Source organism: Stegostoma tigrinum, chromosome 41 (assembly GCF_030684315.1).
Source record: "Stegostoma tigrinum isolate sSteTig4 chromosome 41, sSteTig4.hap1, whole genome shotgun sequence".
NCBI classification, from domain to species: Eukaryota; Metazoa; Chordata; class Chondrichthyes; order Orectolobiformes; family Stegostomatidae; genus Stegostoma; species Stegostoma tigrinum.
The window spans coordinates 5,463,015-5,485,758 of record NC_081394.1 but is presented as its reverse complement, the minus strand read 5'-3'; the positions used below and the strand labels follow the sequence as shown (position 1 = coordinate 5,485,758).

Genomic DNA, 22,744 nt, shown 5'->3' with positions numbered 1-22,744 from the left:
ACACAAAGCCATTCAACGTGGTTATTGAAGTGAGTGTCGGTGCTCTACTCTTAGAACAAGACGATGAGAAGATTGAAAGACCACTCGAGTATTTCTCCAGGAAACTGAATAATCAGCAACAGAAATATTCCACGATTGAGAAGGAGCCCTTGAATTTGGTGTAACAACATTTATATTGCCTGTAATGTGTCTGACACAATTGTATATCTTGATCATAACCCATTAAAGATTTTGGAGTCATTTAAGGACAGAAATTCCAGACTGTTGAGATGGCGCTATTATCGCAGCCATTCAATTTGAAAATTACACATGTGACAGGATGAGAAACCGTTAATGCCGACACATTGTTGTGATTTGGATCAAGAAAGATGGAGAAGTTTGGTGGCAGGAGTCAACGGACTGAAATAGAATGAAGGAGGAATGGTTGCATTCAATCACTGGAAACAATGGAATGTCAATGTATCACAGCAAACTAACAGAGTCAGACTTAGGGTTTTAACATAAACCATCTTTGTATATTGGTGGTTCATTGTTTTAAAGGGGGTGTGTGACTGTTGTCACTTTAAAAAGTTAACTTTGTCCTGATTTTTTAAAAAAATAGGTTGTAAAGGCAGAAGAATTGAAGTGGCTAGGGAGCTGACCTAAGTTGGTAATTTAGGAAGATTTTAGGTTTTTTTAACACAGTTGTAACAATGGAAGGGGAGTTCTCCCAGACGGCTTTCTAGTTTTTTTTAGTTGCAGTAGTAATAAGATCCGATTAGTAACTCACTGCTTCCATTTCTGTGGAAGGGTTAAAGCTCAGAAATTCAGGAATCTCAACTAAAAGCAGCTTGTGCCAGGTGTTTGTCAGCGATGTTCTCACGGTTGGGTCCATTCGCGGTCCTTTTCCCCTGCCCCACATGTGAGACTGTAGGGGAACAGTATGGGTCTGAACAGCAGAGGGCGCGCCAGCTCCCGGACTCTACCATTCGCACAGAGACGGCGGGGGAGTGAGAGATCTCGGTGCAGACTCTGTCGGAAAAGTCCGGGTCAAAGCTGCTTTTGGCCTGAAGGGATTCGAGTGAGACACCGATCCGAGAGGGGGGCTCCCGGGAAACTGTGAATCCAGAGCCGGGGTGTGGGAAGGAACGGCGGAGGGGTGGGGTGATCCGCAGACACCACCCCTCTCTCTACAATGTGGGTCAGGTTGTGAATTGTCACTGTTTGCAAACAACTTTCCGACCTGGCCAAAGCAAATGAAACTGAAAGAGCGATGACAGTGTCGAGCTGGATAAACGCAGTGGGTGCGGTGCATCTTAGGAGCACAAACACATTTCAGGCCGAGACAACAGAAACTGCTTTGTGCTTTTCACCACTTTCTGAAGAACCAGGACATTTTGCTGCGATTTGGACGGTGGGGGCGCCTCTTGATGACAGATGCAATTTATTAGGGGAACAACACATTTCCCAGCGAACAGGGAACCCAGCGGGACATTGCATCAACGGCTCCGATAATGGACAGTCTGCGCTTCCTCTAACATGGAGTTTTACAAAGTGTTTCTCAGCAGCTTCTCGGTCTCCTGTCGGTGTCTGGCCCTGATCCTGATCCCAGTCCGGGTCCCGGGAAAGGAGATGCAGGTATTTACTGTCAGTGCCTGCCACCCGCGGACATGGAGGGAGGTAAATGCGGGGGAAAGCTTTCCGAGCAGTGAATGTGTCGGGAAAGGGGCTCACAGTGTTTTCTTGTTGCAGGGACATTGCTCACAGAAACCGCTCCCCCTGCTGCTCCTGCTGAGTGCTGTTTCTGCTGTTTCAGGTCAGTGCTGTGATCCTATCTGGTCCTGCCAAAATTTTATACGTTTCTAAACTCTTTTAAACTCCGATTAATGTATCGCAGGGAACCGTTAATGATAAATAGAGCCATCCTGAACTTTGACCTTTCCACAGAAATGAAATGAAGCTGCGGTTGTTGTAATTTCAGCATCTCAATGTATCCATGTGAAGCTTGGGATGTAATGTACCAGCAGGGAGGTTATATCTGTGGATAAACACTTTCACTCTTTTGCAGGTGACTCGCCTGTGTCAGTTTCTGGATTCCTTGGAGAGCAGGTTGTACTGCCCTGTATCTACAAAGGGAAAATCCCAGTCTCTGATTTACTGGTCATCTGGGGGAGACGCAAGACGGAAATTGTACACAAGTTTGTCTATGGAAACGATAATTTGAGAGAACAAGATACACAGTTCATAAACAGAACAAACCTGTTCAAAGATCAGCTGGAAAAAGGCAACTGGTCAGTTCTGATCTCTGACCTCAGGGAGACAGACCAGGATGAGTATCAGTGCCAGATTTTCCGGAACACGACTGTAGGTGTATATTGGGAGCAAACTGAAATTGTTCATCTCTCAGTAAAAGGTGAGAGGTTTCTGTTTTAGGTATTGTGTATTTAATCTCTGATGCTATGGGGATAGCAGTGAAGGGGTTATGAGAAATGTGAAGACTTGGACTAATAATCCAGAGAATAAAAATTCACATCCCACCATGGGACTGTCAGGGTTCAAATTCAGGGTATTAAATAAAAATCTGGAAAGAGAAAGAAGAAAAGTGACAGTGAAGATGTTGAATTGTTGTGAAACTAATCACTGACGACCCTTTAGGTAAGAACACTCCCAGCGTATGTTGCTGGATTACTGATTATTGTCCAAGATTCTATAGACTCTGAAAGAGCTCCTATGGATTAGAGGGTAGCTAATGTAACCATACAATTTTTAAAAAGAGCAGGGAGAGAGAAAACAGGGAAATATAGACCGGTTAGCTTGGCATCTGTGGGGTACCAAATGGCTTCAGTGCTTGAATCCCATGTATGCACACAATATATGAATGATTTAGATGAGGGTTTTAAGTTAATGTCTCAAAGGTTGCAGACAACACAAAGCTGGGTGGGAAGATGAACTGTGAGGAGGATGCAGAGATGCTTCAGTGTGATTTGGATAAGTTGAGTGAGTGGGAAAATGCTTGGCAGATGCAGATAATTTGGATAAATGTGAGGTCATTCACTTTGAAACCAAAAGCAGGGGGGCAGATAATTATCTGAACAGTGATAGATTGGGAAAGGGGGAGGCGCAACAAGACCTGGGTGTCCCTGTACACCAGTTGCTGAAGGTAGGCATAGCAGGTGGTGAAGAAGACAAATGGTACGTTGGCCTTCATAGTGACAGGAATTGCGTACAGGAGTGGAGATGCCTTGCTACAATTGTACAAGGTCTTAGTGAGACCATCCCTGAACTGGAAGATCAGTGATGATCATATTGAGTGGTGGAACAGGCTTGAAGGGCTGAATGGCCTACTCCTGCTCCTCTGTTCTGCGTTCCAATGTTTTGGTATTAAACCCTGGTGCCCTTACTTGGTCTGTGTGACTCCAGTCTGACATTAACCATGCTCTGATTTATTCAGAGCTTCAATCAGTTTTAAACCACGAGAGAGAAAACAAAACAGAACATAACTGAACAGACTCCAAGTCTAATTCAGGCCAAACTAAAGACAGACCAATATATCATATAACTGTATGTGCCATAACCTACACTTCCTTCCCAGAAACACGGCGCTTCTGTTTCCAGAGGTTGGGGTGCAGGACGTGGGACCCACAGAACCCCCGATGCAGCCTTTACAAGGCTCTGAAGACTGAGCTTGAAAGTGTCTCCCTTTTGGTCCAGGATCCTGTGAGAATTGTCCCCACAGGGGGATGAAATCTGCTGGGAATGATCCTGCTCAGGGAAACTCTGGAAAACTTCCATTCTACAGATAACACAATCTTGTTGGAATTTTCACTCCCATTCTGTCCTTGATCCCTCCTGATCAGTTTGACCCAATCCTCATTCCTCCTTGGATGTGTTTCCCTAAAGCCCGATAGAATCTCTGAACATTTCTGCAGTTTGTTTCACACACTGTACCAAACGCATGTTGTTTTCTTGAGAGCGAGCTCCTACCGCTGGACCAAACACAACTGTACCAGGTAAATCTGTGTGTAAAATATTGCTGTGTTTTCATATCTTACATTTGATCATGCGGGATAAACAGGGAGCGACATTGGTGGTTTGCAATGCTGTGTGGTATTGTATGAAAGAATGAGTCTGCTAAAGTGAGTGATGTGGGTCACTGTTACCTGGAACTGGCCCTTGGAATTTGTTATTAAGTTGTTGAGAGACCCCTTCCTGTCCATCAGATTGATTGTATTTTGGTACATGTGACAATAAATCAGTGAAAAGCTTTGTTTACATGTAGTACAGGCAGATCACAGCATGCAAGGGATGTACAGAGCAAATAGAGGCATGCAGGTTACATTGCAGGTTCCATTGGCTGAGGTGAGAAGACATTCAACAGTCTGATAACAGCCAGAGTGAAGCTGCTCCTGAACATGTTCGTACATGCTTTCAGGCTTCTGTATCTTCTGCATGATGGAAGAGGTTATGGAAGGTCATTACCCGGGTGTGATGAGTCTTTGATGATGTTGGCTGCCTTTCTGTGGCAGTGAGCTGTGTGAGTAGAGTCCGCGGATGGCAGGTCGGCTTCTGTGATGGTCTGGGCTGTGCACACAGCCTTCTGTAGTTTCTCACAGTCCTGGGCAGAAGAGTTACCGTACCAGGCCGTTATACACCCGGACGGAGCACTTTCAATGGTGCATCTATGGAGGCTGGTGAGGGACCTTGTCAATATGCCAATTTCCTGAGCCGCCTGAGCGAGAAGTGGCATTGCCGTGTCTCCTTGACTGTCACGTCTACGTGGCAAGTCCAGGACAGGTTGTCCGTTATTGTCATTTCAAGGAACATCATGCTCTTCATCCTCTCCACCTCAGTTCCATCGAAATAGATGGAGGCATGTTCTCCTCCATTCTTCCTGAAGTCAATGATCAATTCTTTAGTTTTGCAGCGGTTGGGAGACAGACTGTTTTTATTGCAGCACATGGCCAAGCCCTCCAACTCCATTCTGTTGTTAGATAGCCATCCCACCATGCTGAAGTCAGCAGTGAACTTGCAGATGGTGTTCATTCGGAATTTGGCAACACAGTCATAGCTGTACATGCAATACAGTAGGGGCCTGAAGACACTTGTTTGGGGGTGTCCAGTGTTGGTCATGTTACTAGACAACAGTCCAGAGACCTGGACTAATAATCCAGTGAATGAGAATTCAAATCCCATCATGGCACTCAGATACAGGACTCTGAGGATCCCTGCTTCCCACTGACATTAGTGTTTCTGGAATTCTGTGTGGAGAGTCTCAGTACACTTTGAATGCAACCCTGCTGTTGGGAAACTGATGGAAAGTGAAGTCAGTGGAGAGTAACAGTGATCCAGGTGTAAGCTGCCCTTCCGCTCCCCCAACCCCAGTCCCAGAGAGAAAGGGAATTTTCTCATCTTATTGAGATTTACTTGGTTCCATGAGTATGCTGTTTCCAGTTTGAGAAAACAATGAAGCGTCTAGATCCAAAATGTCAGCTTTTCTGCTCCTCCGATGCTGCTTGGCCTGCTGCGTTCATCCAGCTCCACACCTTGTTATCTCAGATTCTCCAACATCTGCAGTTCCTATTATCCCTCACCTGCTGGATAAAGTTGTTTCTGCGAGCTGCCTGTTCCTCAGAGGGAGGATGATGCTCGCACTGAGACCCTGTGTGGGAAGCATCAATGTGGGGAATCTTAACTTTTTCACAGCAGCTGCCACATGTTTTTTTCTTGATCAGGACACTAGGTCTGAAGAAGGGGTTTACAGGTTGATAATCAACCTGTTTGGCCAGCTAAGGCACACGTTCTGTCATGGTGAAGTCCTTAAACCTGGAGGTAGTGACCCCAAACAAGGACGCAGCCGCTGTGCCACACGTCCTCCCTCTTTACACTGCATCAAAGCAAGATTTACATACTTTCATTGATCCTCTCATTTTGTGAATCTTACACAATCTTAGAATTTCCTGAATGTTGAACTTATTTTAACATTTTACATTTGGGATAATTTATCTGCAATTATATTATCTTTCCCAGAAATATGAAAATGATCCTTCACAACCCACAAACCCTCAACTAAAAGGTTCTTCAGAATCTCGTGTGGGTATCGTGATTACATGCTGAAATATTCTTACTTCCTGACATGTCTATGTTTTACAGAACTGCACTATGTCTTTATGAAGCCCTGACCCATATAAAATACCTGTTTATTGACGACTGTGTTTTCAATATTCTCATATCTCCTGCTATTGGACTTTCACATGCGATTCACAAAGTTTCTTCACAATATCTGGACAGTACCAGTTTTGATGAACAATCATCTATTTGTCATTCACTGGTTAATGAGGATGTCTCCACTTCCTCATCAGAACGTTTTTAAAAATATAATGACAGTCTGGAACTCCGGCAGACGGAGCCTCAGCCTGAGCTGTCTGTGCTATCGCTCTCGAATTTGGCTCTGCTTCCTGATTCTCAGTTAATGAAGACATGCCAAACGCTTCCTTTGAATTATCTTTATTCTTAAATGGAGCTTCAGTGACCCTAGAATCTGTTTGCAGTATTACTGTGACCTCTGGGCTGGACTTTCTTTATCAATTGATCTGGTCATGCTACAGGATTGAAGAATATTGGGACCTGTTCCTCTAACTGTTCTGTCATTTAAGCTTCAGCTGGACTTTCTGTGATAATTAGCAAAGTTGAAACTTTTGCATCTGTCAGATCATTCCCCAGAAGTAAAAGAATTCCATCTACAGGTCATTTCTTAACTGTCCTGACTACCATGAGCGCAGTCAACCCAAGCTATGCTTCAGTTGGACTTTGGAGAAAGCAAACTGGAATATCCTCTCCATCTATTCCATTTCCCAACACGGTGGCTTTCATTGAAATCTCTGAATGGAAAATTAAATCCTACTCCCTCAAGAGAGTTTGAGTAGCCCTTGTATCTCTGAGAATAGTTATCAACTTGGATTCTTCCTTTGAAGAAAATGGCCCGTGCACAAAAATCCTTCGTATTTCTCATCTATGCTATGAATTTTTGTGACATTCACGGCAGAGTCTACCTCTAATTTTAATTCGAGCTACAACCTGATTTCTTTCTTTTTCAGACTCATTCTTACAAACTGCAATCCGTCCTATCTGTTTCCAGTTGAACCTCCAGCATTCTGAATGCAAGTGTCCCACCTTGGTACCGTGGAAACACCATTGGCTTCTGACTTTCACTTCCACCCTCGGTACTTTCCCTTTTGATCTGAGGAGGACACCGTGAAGCGTTCCCAGTTATCCTTTCCTTATCTCTTGCCTTCTTTTCACTCTCCCACTTTCCATCCCTTTTGAATTCGGAGAGTGGTGGAAAACAATTCCCAGAGACACAGACACACAGAACGAATGAGACAAAAGATTGTGCCGTTGTTCGCCGCAGAAGCTGCCCATTCTCTGAGCTTGTAAAAAGTTCAGTTGCAACTTGCAGGAAACTAATTACGAAAGATGCCTGAACTGACTTTCCGGCTTTCTCCACGCACGCGAGTAATCTATTTTCTCTGTTTGTTTGTGCGTATGTATGTGCGTAAAGGAGGTGTGTATCAGAGGATTATAATTATGATTGTGTTCAATGCGATTGGTTTATATCTGTTTATCTGCAGCTATATTCTCATCTATGTGATCTAGCCTCCCACATCCCTCCAGGACTAGAATCGCCCAGGGATCTGTTTGTAGTGGGGCTCATTCTGAAACACTAGGTGCTGAGGGTCTCTGCTGTTAGTTTTGTTCATGTGTCCCAGTTTGCTCATGTCTTCATTCTGTCAGTAGGTCCTGGAATCTCCACTGGAGCAAGAGTTGGATTGGGAATCGGGATTGTTGCTGTTTTTGTTGTTGTTGTACTTGTGGTTTATAACATTTGGAAGCGAAAAAGGTGGTGAGTTCTGGAATGTTTCACAATTTCCATGGTTACCCTTTTTTCTTTGTATGAAACTGCATGAAATGTTGTTGCGCTCTGCCCCTGTCCATTCCCTGAGCTGTGAGGATGCTTCAATCCAGCCTGAGCAGCATCACCCAGTCACTTCCTGCTTGTCATCCTCTTGTTGCTGAATAGTCCTCATGGATTGGAACGGAGCAAGAGTTATCCCACTGGAAAACCAGAGGATGGGGCATATATCAGGAATTTCAGGAGGTATTTAAGTAGGTGACTCACAATAAGTTGTCGCACAAGATGAGGGCTCATAGAATGAGGTGGCTATACAGAATGGACTGAGGATTGGTTAATGCACAGGAACAGAGCAGGAACAAATCGGTCATTTTCAGCTGTCAGGATGTAACTGGTGCTGTAAGGATCAGTGCTGGGACTTCAGTGACTCACAATCTATATCAGCGACTGGGATGAGGGGATAGAGAATAATTGTCCCAGTTTGCTGATGATACAAAGCTCAGTGGGAAAGTAAGCTGCGAGGAGGATACAGAGGCTGCAAACAGGGGTAGGCTGGATAATTGACTGGACCATAACTGTCGTGGCTTGTGTAAAAAAAAGTGAAGAGTGAATGGAAAAGGCTATTTTTACAAGGTGAAAGGCCAGTGAATGTGTCATTCAGAGGAAATTGTAGACAAATCGCTAAGTTACCATGTAAGGAATGAGGAAGGGGAATGGGATAGCCACCTTCCTTGCAGGTGGGTCAGAGGAAGGAGATCTTGCTGCAGGTTCTATAAGGATATGTATCAGAAGCAAACTGGAGGCCTGTGCACAGTCTTGTCTCTTTAGGAAATGTGTGATGTATTTGTTTTTAAGGGAATGTAAGAAAGTTTCACTCGAGTGAATGCTGGGATCAATGCACCCTAAGCCACACCCACGCAGTGCTCATTGAAGCTGATTTTCAAGGAATGTCTCATTGCTTGTGTGTGTCTCAGTGTCAGATTGTTTTTGGTCATTCCTGTATCCCACGTTACAGCTGCTATGTAACTCGCCTCAGCCTTTTCAAACCTTCCCTCGAAGTTGGGAATTGGAGGATTCTGTCATTAGGAATCCCATCCTGGCTTTCCTTGTTCCACTCAATATCCACATGGCTGTGCTCACCATCTTTCCACTCACAGTGGGATGAGGAACTGTTGCAGGGTTCTCTCCCTGTCTCCTGTGGCCCTCCCTCCGTCGGTCAGCACAGCTCCTGTGGAGTGTCCAGCCCATCGCCTCCTACAAGCCTCCTCTCCTCGACTCTCTGAGGGCTCCATCAGCGTGCAGCTCCTGATACGCATTTTCGAGCTGCCATTCGTCCCACGCTGTTGAGTGCCATTTCATGGGTGTGTGCTTCTGAGCAGCTGCTTTACTCCCCTGTCCAAACAGTTGGATTGTTTTCACCTGAACTCTGCTGGTTTCTCTCTCCTAGGAATGAAAACAAAAGCTGTCATCAAGACCCTTCGAATGATCTGCTTGAACCAAGTGAAATGGAGGTGCTGTCACCCGATCATGCAGACACAGCGAATGGAGAATGAGCCCCTGGGCTGGGGGGTGGCTGCAGCTGAGTTGCTCTAACCCTGTCTCTGAATTAGCTCATTGCAGTAGCTGTTTGGTGATTGCCATTGGAGAGGCTGAGATCAGCAATGACTTACCAACGTCCAAGTCTGGACCACCAACACAATCCCATACAGTTACGCCGCGGTTTTCACAAAGTCAGACCCATTCTGGAGGCTGTTAAAAACTGGCTGGGCAGATCGGAATCCTTGATTCCAATCCCAGCAATTTTTAATCCTGCACCCTGCACTCACCACCTCGCCATCTCCGCTGGGGGGGGACAGTCATCTTCAACCCCATGGAATTTTTAGTGGAGTTGATGATTGATATTTGACGGATGCTGTGAACTTTAAGCTGCATTAGAAACCTTAAGTTTGAAAGCTATTATCCCACGCCTTCTCCATCCTGCTCGCTCAGTCCACACTCTGTACTGAACCAGTTCACCGGATAATAATGATGCCAAGCTTTAAATGATGATTGCAAAGAATTAGAAATCTGCTTTGATAAAGAACTGCTATTCTTACAACTCTGACATTGTCAATTCGACAGCAGAGCCACTTTATTGTCAGAAGCTTTCCCTCATTTCACACCCTCTTAACCTTGTCCAATTGAGCCTATAGATGCTGAAACAACACATCAAAATCAATGAAAACATACTTTAGTCCAACATAATAAACCCTGGCTGAGCTCATCAACTGGTGACTCTTAGAGTTCAGCTAAGCATTCAGAATGAGGCCTTCTGGAGAAACTGAGTTGCCTGACAATCTGTTTCATCTCCTTTCCCTACTTTTGCCAGCCACAGTCTCAGGAACATGCAGAACCACCTTTCACTGTGTGGATCATCAGTCACACCATGTGCTGATCTGTGAAAAGGTAACTTCCAGAATGTTCCATGGACATTGTGACCAAGTTCTCAAAACTGGTATAAATTATTGAGTTACTTTCCAGAAGAAAATCAAAATGACCTGAAAGAGATGTTACAATCACATAGGGAGATATGTGGAAATAAACTGGGAAGGGCGAATCCAGCTCTGCATGATGTCCAATTCAGCAACATCCTAATAGACTTAGCGCTGTAAGGGTGATACAGGTTCGAGAAGAGATTGAAAGCACACTCAAAGACAACACAATCAATCAAAGTGAGTTACAGAGACTGGAGCTCACCCATAGTCATGATGCCAAAACCCAATGGTCCCCAGCAATTATGTGTGGACTATTGCAATGTCTATGCAGTTACAAAGTCTGATTCATGACCTGTTCTGCATTTGGAAGACTGCATTGAGAAAGTGGGATGAGCAACCCTTATTTGTAAGTTGGACTTACTCAGAGGATAGTGTCTGGTACTTCTATACAAAACAACAAAAACAAGTTTGGATTTCATGCCACTGAATGAACTATATCAATTTAAAGTCAGGCCATTTGGTCTGAAAAAAGTGCTAGCGACATTTCCGAGACTAAACAGTTAAGACATTTCCAGATTACCCATTTGCCTGGTGTACAATGTCAACCTGGTGGTTTTTCATCAAACACGGAAGGAATATTTGCAGCATTTATCTGAATTATTTGATCAATTTCAGGAGCCAGGCTTGGTGATAAACCTGGCTGAGAGTGGATTCACCAAAGCCCAATTCACATTTTTGGGTACTGTTACTGGACATGGACAGTTGGCCCCATGCATTGTGAAAACAAAGTTTATTGGCGGGTTTCCCATTGCTGAAGAGTGGGTTTTATTGGAAATTCGTACTGAATTTTAACAGTGTGGTTGCTCCGCTGACTGTCTTATTGAAGAAGTGCAGTGTGCGGCAGACTGTCAGGAGGTACTCGACAGGCTGAAAGCTGTGTTAAACACCACCCCAGGGTTAGCCACAACTCATTACACAAAGCCATTCAACGTGGTTATTGAAGTGAGTGTCGGTGCTCTACTCTTATAACAAGACAATGAGAAGATTGAAAGACCTCTCGGGTATTTCTCCCGGAAACTGAATAATCAGCAACAGAAATATTCCACGATTGAGAAGGAGCCCTTGAATTTGGTGTAACAACATTTATATTGCCTGTAATGTGTCTGACACAATTGTATATCTTGATCATAACCCATTAAAGATTTTGGAGTGATTTAAGGACAGAAATTCCAGACTGTTGAGATGGCGCTATTATCGCAGCCATTCAATTTGAAAATTATACATGTGACAGGATGAGAAACCGTTAATGCCGACACATTGTTGTGATTTGGATCAAGAAAGATGGAGAAGTTTGGTGGCAGGAGTCAACGGACTGAAATAGAATGAAGGAGGAATGGTTGCATTCAATCACTGGAAACAATGGAATGTACATGTATCACAGCAAACTAACAGAGTCAGACTTAGGGTTTTAACATAAACCATCTTTGTATCTTGGTGGTTCATTGTTTTAAAGGGGGTGTGTGACTGTTGTCACTTTAAAAAGTTAACTTTGTCCTGATTTTTTAAAAAAATAGGTTGTCAAGGCAGAAGAATTGAAGTGGCTAGGGAGCTGACCTAAGTTGGTAATTTAGGAAGATTTTAGGTTTTTTTAACACAGTTGTAACAATGGAAGGGGAGTTCTCCCAGACGGCTTTCTAGTTTTTTTTAGTTGCAGTAGTAATAAGATCCGATTAGTAACTCACTGCTTCCATTTCTGTGGAAGGGTTAAAGCTCAGAAATTCAGGAATCTCAACTAAAAGCAGCTTGTGCCAGGTGTTTGTCAGCGATGTTCTCACGGTTGGGTCCATTCGCGGTCCTTTCCCCTGCCCCACATGTGAGACTGTAGGGGAACAGTATGGGTCTGAACAGCAGAGGGCGCGCTAGCTTCCGGACTCTACCATTCGCACAGAGACGGCGGGGGAGTGAGAGATCTCGGTGCAGCCCTGTCGGAAAAGTCCGGGTCAAAGCTGCTTTTGGCCTGAAGGGATTCGAGTGAGACACCGATCCGAGAGGGGGGCTCCCGGGAAACTGTGAATCCAGAGCCGGGGTGTGGGAAGGAACGGCGGAGGGGTGGGGTGATCCGCAGACACCACCCCTCTCTCTACAATGTGGGTCAGGTTGTGAATTGTCACTGTTTGCAAACAACTTTCCGACCTGGCCAAAGCAAATGAAACTGAAAGAGCGATGACACATGTGTCGAGCTGGATAAACGCAGTGGGTGCGGTGCATCTTAGGAGCACAAACACATTTCAGGCCGAGACAACAGAAACTGCTTTGTGCTTTTCACCACTTTCTGAAGAACCAGGACATTTTGCTGCGATTTGGACGGTGGGGGCGCCTCTTGATGACAGAGCAATTTATTCGGGGAACAACACATTTCCCAGCGAACAGGGAACCCAGCGGGACATTGCATCAACGGCTCCGATAATGGACAGTCTGCGCTTCCTCTAACATGGAGTTTTACAAAGTGTTTCTCAGCAGCTTCTCGGTCTCCTGTCGGTGTCTGGCCCTGATCCTGATCCCAGTCCGGGTCCCGGGAAAGGAGATGCAGGTATTTACTGTCAGTGCCTGCCACCCGCGGACATGGAGGGAGGTAAATGCGGGGGAAAGCTTTCCGAGCAGTGAATGTGTCGGGAAAGGGGCTCACAGTGTTTTCTTGTTGCAGGGACATTGCTCACAGAAACCGCTCCCCCTGCTGCTCCTGCTGAGTGCTGTTTCTGCTGTTTCAGGTCAGTGCTGTGATCCTATCTGGTCCTGCCAAAATTTTATACGTTTCTAAACTCTTTTAAACTCCGATTAATGTATCGCAGGGAACCGTTAATGATAAATAGAGCCATCCTGAACTTTGACCTTTCCACAGAAATGAAATGAAGCTGCGGTTGTTGTAATTTCAGCATCTCAATGTATCCATGTGAAGCTTGGGATGTAATGTACCAGCAGGGAGGTTATATCTGTGGATAAACACTTTCACTCTTTTGCAGGTGACTCGCCTGTCTCAGTTTCTGGGTTCCTTGGAGAGCAGGTTGTACTGCCCTGTATCTACAAAGGGAAAATCCCAGTCTCTGATTTACTGGTCATCTGGGGGAGACGCAAGACGGAAATTGTACACAAGTTTGTCTATGGAAACGATAATTTGAGAGAACAAGATACACAGTTCATAAACAGAACAAACCTGTTCAAAGATCAGCTGGAAAAAGGCAACTGGTCAGTTCTGATCTCTGACCTCAGGGAGACAGACCAGGATGAGTATCACTGTCAGATTTTCTGCACGACTGTAGGTGTATATTGGGCGCAAACTGAAATTGTTCATCTCTCTGTAAAAGGTGAGAGGTTTCTGTTTTAGGTATTGTGTATTTAATCTCTGATGCTACGGGGATAGCAGTGTAGGGGTTATGAGAAATGTGAAGACTTGGACTAATAATCCAGAGAATAAAAATTCACATCCCACCATGGGACTTCCAGGGTTTAAATTCAGGGTATTAAATAAAAATCTGGAAAGAGAAAGAAGAAAAGTGACAGTGAAGATGTTGAATTGTTGTGAAACTAATCACTGATGACCCTTTAGGTAAGAACACTCCCAGCGTATGTTGCTGGATTACTGATTATTGTCCAAGATTCTATAGACTCTGAAAGAGCTCCTATGGATTAGAGGGTAGCTAATGTAACCATACAATTTTTAAAAAGAGCAGGGAGAGAGAAAACAGGGAAATATAGACCGGTTAGCTTGGCATCTGTGGGGTACCAAATGGCTTCAGTGCTTGAATCCCATGTATTCACACAATATATGAATGATTTAGATGAGGGTTTTAAGTTAATGTCTCAAAGGTTGCCGACAACACAAAGCTGGGTGGGAAGATGAACTGTGAGGAGGATGCAGAGATGCTTCAGTGTGATTTGGATAAGTTGAGTGAGTGGGAAAATGCTTGGCAGATGCAGATAATTTGGATAAATGTGAGGTCATTCACTTTGGAACCAAAAGCAGGGGGGCAGATAATTATCTGAACAGTGATAGATTGGGAAAGGGGCAGGCGCAACAAGACCTGGGTGTCCCTGTACACCAGTTGCTGAAGGTAAGCATAGCAGGTGGTGAAGAAGACAAATGGTACGTTGGCCTTCATAGTGACAGGAATTGCGTACAGGAGTGGAGATGCCTTGCTACAATTGTACAAGGTCTTAGTGAGACCATCCCTGAACTGGAAGATCAGTGATGATCATATTGAGTGGTGGAACAGGCTTGAAGGGCTGAATGGCCTACTCCTGCTCCTCTGTTCTGCGTTTCAATGTTTTGGTATAAAACCCTGGTGCCCTTACTTGGTCTGTGTGACTCCAGTCTGACATTAACCATGCTCTGATTTATTCAGAGCTTCAATCAGTTTTAAACCACGAGAGAGAAAACAAAACAGAACATAACTGAACAGACTCCAAGTCTAATTCAGGCCAAACTAAAGACAGACCAATATGTCATATAACTGTATGTGCCATAACCTACACTTCCTTCCCAGAAACATGGCGTTTCTGTTTCCAGAGGTTGGGGTGCAGGACGTGGGACCCACAGAACCCCCGATGCAGCCTTTACAAGGCTCTGAAGACTGAGCTTGAAAGTGTCTCCCTTTTGGTCCAGGATCCTGTGAGAATTGTCCCCACAGGGGGATGAAAGCTGCTGGGAATGATCCTGCTCAGGGAAACTCTGGAAAACTTCCATTCTACAGATAACACAATCTTGTTGGAATTTTCACTCCCATTCTGTCCTTGATCCCTCCTGATCAGTTTGACCCAATCCTCATTCCTCCTTGGATGTGTTTCCCTAAAGCCCGATAGAATCTCTGAACATTTCTGCAGTTTGTTTCACACACTGTACTAAACGCATGTTGTTTTCTTTAGAGCGAGCTCCTACAGCTGGACCAAACACAACTGTACCAGGTAAATCTGTGTGTAAAATATTGCTGTGTTTTCATATCTTACATTTGATCATGCGGGATAAACAGGGAGCGACATTGGTGGTTTGCAATGCTGTGTGGTATTGTATGAAAGAATGAGTCTGCTAAAGTGAGTGATGTGGGTCACTGTTACCTGGAACTGGCCCTTGGAATTTGTTATTAAGTTTTTGAGAGACCCCTTCCTGTCCATCAGATTGATTGTATTTTGGTACATGTGACAATAAATCAGTGAAAAGCTTTGTTTACATGTAGTACAGGCAGATCACAGCATGCAAGGGATGTACAGAGCAAATAGAGGCATGCAGGTTACATTGCAGGTTCCATTGGCTGAGGTGAGAAGACATTCAACAGTCTGATAACAGCCAGAGTGAAGCTGCTCCTGAACATGTTCGTACATGCTTTCAGGCTTCTGTATCTTCTGCCTGATGGAAGAGGTTATGGAAGGTCATTACCAGGGTGTGATGAGTCTTTGATGATGTTGGCTGCCTTTCTGTGGCAGTGAGCTGTGTGAGTAGAGTCCGCGGATGGCAGGTCGGCTTCTGTGATGGTCTGGGCTGTGCACACAGCCTTCTGTAGTTTCTCACAGTCCTGGGCAGAAGAGTTACCGTACCAGGCCGTTATACACCCGGACAGTGCACTTTCAATGGTGCATCTATGGAGGTTGGTGAGGGACCTTGTCAATATGCCAATTTCCTGAGCCGCCTGAGCGAGAAGTGGCATTGCTGTGTCTCCTTGACTGTCACGTCTACGTGGCAAGTCCAGGACAGGTTGTCCGTTATTGTCATTTCAAGGAACATCATGCTCTTCATCCTCTCCACCTCAGTTCCATCGAAATAGATGGAAGCATGTTCTCCTCCATTCTTCCTGAAGTCAATGATCAATTCTTTAGTTTTGCAGAGGTTGGGAGACAGACTGATTTCATTGCAGCACATGACCAAGCCCTCCAACTCCATTCTGTTGTTAGATAGCCATCCCACCATGCTGAAGTCAGCAGTGAACTTGCAGATGGTGTTCATTCAAAATTTGGCAACACAGTCATAGCTGTACATGCAATACAGTAGGGGCCTGAAGACATTTCTTTGGGGGTGTCCAGTGTTGGTCATGTTACTAGACAACAGTCCAGAGACCTGGTCTAATAATCCAGAGAATGAGAATTCAAATCCCATCATGGCACTCAGGTACAGGACTCTGAGGATCCCTGCTTCCCACTGACATTAGTGTTTCTGGAATTCTGTGTGGAGAGTCTCAGTACACTTTGAATGCAACCCTGCTGTTGGGAAACTGATGGAAAGTGAAGTCAGTGGAGAGTAACAGTGATCCAGGTGTAAGCTGCCCTTCCGCTCCCCCAACCCCAGTCCCAGGGAGAAAGGGAATTTTCTCATCTTATTGAGATTTACTTGGTTCCATGAGTATGCTGTTTCCAGTTCGAGAAAACAATGAAGCGTCTAGATCCAAAATGTCAGCTTTTCTGCTCCTCCGATGCTGCTTGGCCTGCTGCGTTCATCCAGCTCCACACCTTGTTATCTCAGATTCTCCAACATCTGCAGTTCCTATTATCCCTCACCTGCTGGATAAAGTTGTTTCTGCGAGCTGCCTGTTCCTCAGAGGGAGGATGATGCTCGCACTGAGACCCTGTGTGGGAAGCATCAATGTGGGGAATCTTAACTTTTTCACAGCAGCTGCCACATGTTTTTTTCTTGATCAGGACACTAGGTCTGAAGAAGGGGTTTACAGGTTGATAATCAACCTGTTTGGCCAGCTAAGGCACACGTTCTCTCATGGTGAAGTCCTTAAACCTGGAGGTAGTGACCCCAAACAAGGACGCAGCCGCTGTGCCACACGTCCTCCCTCTTTACACTGCATCAAAGCAAGATTTACATACTTTCATTGATCCTCTCATTTTGTGAATCTTACACAATCTTAGAATTTCCTGAATGTTGAACTTATTTTAACATTTTACATTTGGGATAATTTATCTGCAATTATATTATCTTTCCCAGAAATATGAAAATGATCCTTCACAACCCACAAACCCTCAACTAAAAGGTTCTTCAGAATCTCGTGTGGGTATCGTGATTACATGCTGAAATATTCTTACTTCCTGACATGTCTATGTTTTACAGAACTGCACTATGTCTTTATGAAGCCCTGACCCATATAAAATACCTGTTTATTGACGACTGTGTTTTCAATATTCTCATATCTCCTGCTATTGGACTTTCACATGCGATTCACAAAGTTTCTTCACAATATCTGGACAGTACCAGTTTTGATGAACAATCATCTATTTGTCATTCACTGGTTAATGAGGATGTCTCCACTTCCTCATCAGAACTTTTTTAAAAATATAATGACAGTCTGGAACTCCAGCAGACGGAGCCTCAGCCTGAGCTGTCTGTGCTATCGCTCTCGAATTTGGCTCTGCTTCCTGATTCTCAGTTAATGAAGACATGCCAAACGCTTCCTTTGAATTATCTTTATTCTTAAATGGAGCTTCAGTGACCCTAGAATCTGTTTGCAGTATTACTGTGACCTCTGGGCTGGACTTTCTTTATCAATTGATCTGGTCATGCTACAGGATGGAAGAATATTGGGACCTGTTCCTCTAACTGTTCTGTCATTTAAGCTTCAGCTGGACTTTCTGTGATAATTAGCAAAGTTGAAACTTTTGCATCTGTCAGATCATTCCCCAGAAGTAAAAGAATTCCATCTACAGGTCATTTCTTAACTGTCCTGACTACCATGAGCGCAGTCAACCCAAGCTATGCTTCAGTTGGACTTTGGAGAAAGCAAACTGGAATATCCTGTCCATCTATTCCATTTCCCAACACGGTGGCTTTCATTAAAATCTCTGAATGGAAAATTAAATCCTACTCCCTCAAGAGAGTTTGAGTAGCCCTTGTATCTCTGAGAATAGTTATCAACTTGGATTCTTCCTTTGAAGAAAATGGCCCGTACACAAAAATCCTTCGTATTTCTCATCTATGCTATGAATTTTTGTGACATTCACGGCAGAGTCTACCTCTAATTTTAATTCGAGCTACAACCTGATTTCTTTCTTTTTCAGACTCATTCTTACAAACTCCAATCCGTCCTATCTGTTTCCAGTTGAACCTCCAGCATTCTGAATGCAAGTGTCCCACCTTGGTACCGTGGAAACACCATTGGCTTCTGACTTTCACTTCCACCCTCGGTACTTTCCCTTTTGATCTGAGGAGGACACCGTGAAGCGTTCCCAGTTATCCTTTCCTTATCTCTTGCCTTCTTTTCACTCTCCCACTTTCCATCCCTTTTGAATTCGGAGAGTGGTGGAAAACAATTCCCAGAGACACAGAACGAATGAGACAAAAGATTGTGCCGTTGTTCGCCGCAGAAGCTGCCCATTCTCTGAGCTTGTAAAAAGTTCAGTTGCAACTTGCAGGAAACTAATTACGAAAGATGCCTGAACTGACTTTCCGGCTTTCTCCACTCACGCGAGTAATCTATTTTCTCTGTTTGTTTGTGCGTATGTCTGTGCGTAAAGGAGGTGTGTATCAGAGGATTATAATTATGATTGTGTTCAATGCGATTGGTTTATATCTGTTTATCTGCAGCTATATTCTCATCTATGTGATCTAGCCTCCCACATCCCTCCAGGACTAGAATCGCCCAGGGATCTGTTTGTAGTGGGGCTCATTCTGAAACACTAGGTGCTGAGGGTCTCTGCTGTTAGTTTTGTTCATGTGTCCCAGTTTGCTCATGTCTTCATTCTGTCTGTAGGTCCTGGAATCTCCACTGGAGCAAGAGTTGGATTGGGAATCGGGATTGTTGCTGTTTTTGTTGTTGTTGTACTTGTGGTTTATAACATTCGGAAGCGAAAAAGGTGGTGAGTTCTGGAATGTTTCACAATTTCCATGGTTACCCTTTTTTCTTTGTATGAAACTGCATGAAATGTTGTTGCGCTCTGCCCCTGTCCATTCCCTGAGCTGTGAGGATGCTTCAATCCAGCCTGAGCAGCATCACCCAGTCACTTCCTGCTTGTCATCCTCTTGTTGCTGAATAGTCCTCATGGATTGGAACGGAGCAAGAGGTATCCCACTGGAAAACCAGAGGATGGGGCATATATCAGGAATTTCAGGAGGTATTTAAGTAGGTGACTCACAATAAGTTGTCGCACAAGATGAGGGCTCATAGAATGAGGTGGCTATACAGAATGGACTGAGGATTGGTTAATGCACAGGAACAGAGCAGGAACAAATCGGTCATTTTCAGCTGTCAGGATGTAACTGGTGCTGTAAGGATCAGTGCTGGGACTTCAGTGACTCACAATCTATATCAGCGACTGGGATGAGGGGATAGAGAATAATTGTCCCAGTTTGCTGATGATACAAAGCTCAGTGGGAAAGTAAGCTGCGAGGAGGATACAGAGGCTGCAAACAGGGGTAGGCTGGATAATTGACTGGACCATAACTGTCGTGGCTTGTGTAAAAAAAAGTGAAGAGTGAATGGAAAAGGCTATTTTTACAAGGTGAAAGGCCAGTGAATGTGTCATTCAGAGGAAATTGTAGACAAATCGCTAAGTTACCATGTAAGGAATGAGGAAGGGGAATGGGATAGTCACCTTCCTTGCAGGTGGGTCAGAGGAAGGAGATCTTGCTGCAGGTTCTATAAGGATATGTATCAGAAGCAAACTGGAGGCCTGTGCACAGTCTTGTCTCTTTAGGAAATGTGTGATGTATTTGTTTTTAAGGGAATGTAAGAAAGTTTCACTCGAGTGAATGCTGGGATCAATGCACCCTAAGCCACACCCACGCAGTGCTCATTGAAGCTGATTTTCAAGGAATGTCTCATTGCTTGTGTGTGTCTCAGTGTCAGATTGTTTTTGGTCATTCCTGTATCCCACGTTACAGCTGCTATATAACTCGCCTCAGCCTTTTCAAACCTTCCCTCGAAGTTGGGAATTGGAGGATTCTGTCATTAGGAATCCCATCCTGGCTTTCCTTGTTCCACTCAATATCCACATGGCTGTGCTCACCATCTTTCCACTCACAGTGGGATGAGGAACTGTTGCAGGGTTCTCTCCCTGTCTCCTGTGGCCCTCCCTCCGTCGGTCAGCACAGCTCCTGTGGAGTGTCCAGCCCATCGCCTCCTACAAGCCTCCTCTCCTCGACTCTCTGAGGGCTCCATCAGCGTGCAGCTCCTGATACGCATTTTCGAGCTGCCATTCGTCCCACGCTGTTGAGTGCCATTTCATGGGTGTGTGCTTCTGAGCAGCTGCTTTACTCCCCTGTCCAAACAGTTGGATTGTTTTCACCTGAACTCTGCTGGTTTCTCTCTCCTAGGAATGAAAACAAAAGCTGTCATCAAGACCCTTCGAATGATCTGCTTGAACCAAGTGAAATGGAGGTGCTGTCACCCGATCATGCAGACACAGCGAATGGAGAATGAGCCCCTGGGCTGGGGGGTGGCTGCAGCTGAGTTGCTCTAACCCTGTCTCTGAATTAGCTCATTGCAGTAGCTGTTTGGTGATTGCCATTGGAGAGGCTGAGATCAGCAATGACTTACCAACGTCCAAGTCTGGACCACCAACACAATCCCATACAGTTACGCCGCGGTTTTCACAAAGTCAGACCCATTCTGGAGGCTGTTAAAAACTGGCTGGGCAGATCGGAATCCTTGATTCCAATCCCAGCAATTTTTAATCCTGCACCCTGCACTCACCACCTCGCCATCTCCGCTGGGGGGGGACAGTCATCTTCAACCCCATGGAATTTTTAGTGGAGTTGATGATTGATATTTGACGGATGCTGTGAACTTTAAGCTGCATTAGAAACCTTAAGTTTGAAAGCTATTATCCCACGCCTTCTCCATCCTGCTCGCTCAGTCCACACTCTGTACTGAACCAGTTCACCGGATAATAATGATGCCAAGCTTTAAATGATGATTGCAAAGAATTAGAAATCTGCTTTGATAAAGAACTGCTATTCTTACAACTCTGACATTGTCAATTCGACAGCAGAGCCACTTTATTGTCAGAAGCTTTCCCTCATTTCACACCCTCTTAACCTTGTCCAATTGAGCCTATAGATGCTGAAACAACACATCAAAATCAATGAAAACATACTTTAGTCCAACATAATAAACCCTGGCTGAGCTCATCAACTGGTGACTCTTAGAGTTCAGCTAAGCATTCAGAATGAGGCCTTCTGGAGAAACTGAGTTGCCTGACAATCTGTTTCATCTCCTTTCCCTACTTTTGCCAGCCACAGTCTCAGGAACATGCAGAACCACCTTTCACTGTGTGGATCATCAGTCACACCATGTGCTGATCTGTGAAAAGGTAACTTCCAGAATGTTCCATGGACATTGTGACCAAGTTCTCAAAACTGGTATAAATTATTGAGTTACTTTCCAGAAGAAAATCAAAATGACCTGAAAGAGATGTTACAATCACATAGGGAGATATGTGGAAATAAACTGGGAAGGGCGAATCCAGCTCTGCATGATGTCCAATTCAGCAACATCCTAATAGACTTAGCGCTGTAAGGGTGATACAGGTTCGAGAAGAGATTGAAAGCACACTCAAAGACAACACAATCAATCAAAGTGAGTTACAGAGACTGGAGCTCACCCATAGTCATGATGCCAAAACCCAATGGTCCCCAGCAATTATGTGTGGACTATTGCAATGTCTATGCAGTTACAAAGTCTGATTCATGACCTGTTCTGCATTTGGAAGACTGCATTGAGAAAGTGGGATGAGCAACCCTTATTTGTAAGTTGGACTTACTCAGAGGATAGTGTCTGGTACTTCTATACAAAACAACAAAAACAAGTTTGGATTTCATGCCACTGAATGAACTATATCAATTTAAAGTCAGGCCATTTGGTCTGAAAAAAGTGCTAGCGACATTTCCGAGACTAAACAGTTAAGACATTTCCAGATTACCCATTTGCCTGGTGTACAATGTCAACCTGGTGGTTTTTCATCAAACACGGAAGGAATATTTGCAGCATTTATCTGAATTATTTGATCAATTTCAGGAGCCAGGCTTGGTGATAAACCTGGCTGAGAGTGGATTCACCAAAGCCCAATTCACATTTTTGGGTACTGTTACTGGACATGGACAGTTGGCCCCATGCATTGTGAAAACAAAGTTTATTGGCGGGTTTCCCATTGCTGAAGAGTGGGTTTTATTGGAAATTCGTACTGAATTTTAACAGTGTGGTTGCTCCGCTGACTGTCTTATTGAAGAAGTGCAGTGTGCGGCAGACTGTCAGGAGGTACTCGACAGGCTGAAAGCTGTGTTAAACACCACCCCAGGGTTAGCCACAACTCATTACACAAAGCCATTCAACGTGGTTATTGAAGTGAGTGTCGGTGCTCTACTCTTATAACAAGACAATGAGAAGATTGAAAGACCTCT

General features: G+C 44.5%; 2 protein-coding genes across 3 annotated transcripts; both read left to right on the top strand.

Moving 5' to 3' along the window:
• The first annotated feature begins 937 nt into the window (after positions 1–937).
• LOC132206695 (uncharacterized) lies at positions 938–22,494 on the top strand. Of its 2 annotated transcripts, XM_059641320.1 has the most exons (6): positions 938–1,617; positions 1,732–1,795; positions 2,048–2,392; positions 15,283–15,321; positions 19,098–19,203; positions 20,660–22,494. In XM_059641320.1, the coding sequence occupies exons 1-6, from the start codon at positions 1,519–1,521 to the stop codon at positions 20,763–20,765; spliced, it is 759 nt and encodes a 252-aa protein (XP_059497303.1). In that variant the 5' UTR covers positions 938–1,518; the 3' UTR covers positions 20,766–22,494. The 2 variants fall into 2 exon arrangements, with proteins under 2 accessions (XP_059497303.1, XP_059497304.1); XM_059641321.1 differs by lacking the exons at positions 15,283–15,321; positions 19,098–19,203; positions 20,660–22,494 and adding exons at positions 3,951–3,989; positions 7,774–8,013.
• On the top strand, positions 12,774–15,114 carry LOC132206669 (CD276 antigen homolog). The gene is made up of 4 exons (XM_059641263.1): positions 12,774–12,952; positions 13,067–13,130; positions 13,383–13,724; positions 15,023–15,114. Exons 1-4 carry the CDS (start codon positions 12,854–12,856, stop codon positions 15,112–15,114), a joined length of 597 nt encoding a protein of 198 aa, XP_059497246.1. The 5' UTR covers positions 12,774–12,853.
• Positions 22,495–22,744: the final 250 nt, after the last annotated feature.

Coding starts and splice junctions, on each gene's coding strand:
- LOC132206695 (XM_059641320.1), top strand. CDS start 1,519: ATGGAGTTTTACAAAGTGTTTCTCAGCAGCTTCTCGGTCTCCTGTCGG. Junction 1,618..1,731: donor TCCCGGGAAAGGAGATGCAG/GTATTTACTGTC, acceptor TTCTTGTTGCAG/GGACATTGCTCACAGAAACC. Junction 15,322..19,097: donor ACCAAACACAACTGTACCAG/GTAAATCTGTGT, acceptor TTCTGTCTGTAG/GTCCTGGAATCTCCACTGGA.
- LOC132206669 (XM_059641263.1), top strand. CDS start 12,854: ATGGAGTTTTACAAAGTGTTTCTCAGCAGCTTCTCGGTCTCCTGTCGG. Junction 12,953..13,066: donor TCCCGGGAAAGGAGATGCAG/GTATTTACTGTC, acceptor TTCTTGTTGCAG/GGACATTGCTCACAGAAACC. Junction 13,131..13,382: donor TGCTGTTTCTGCTGTTTCAG/GTCAGTGCTGTG, acceptor ACTCTTTTGCAG/GTGACTCGCCTGTCTCAGTT.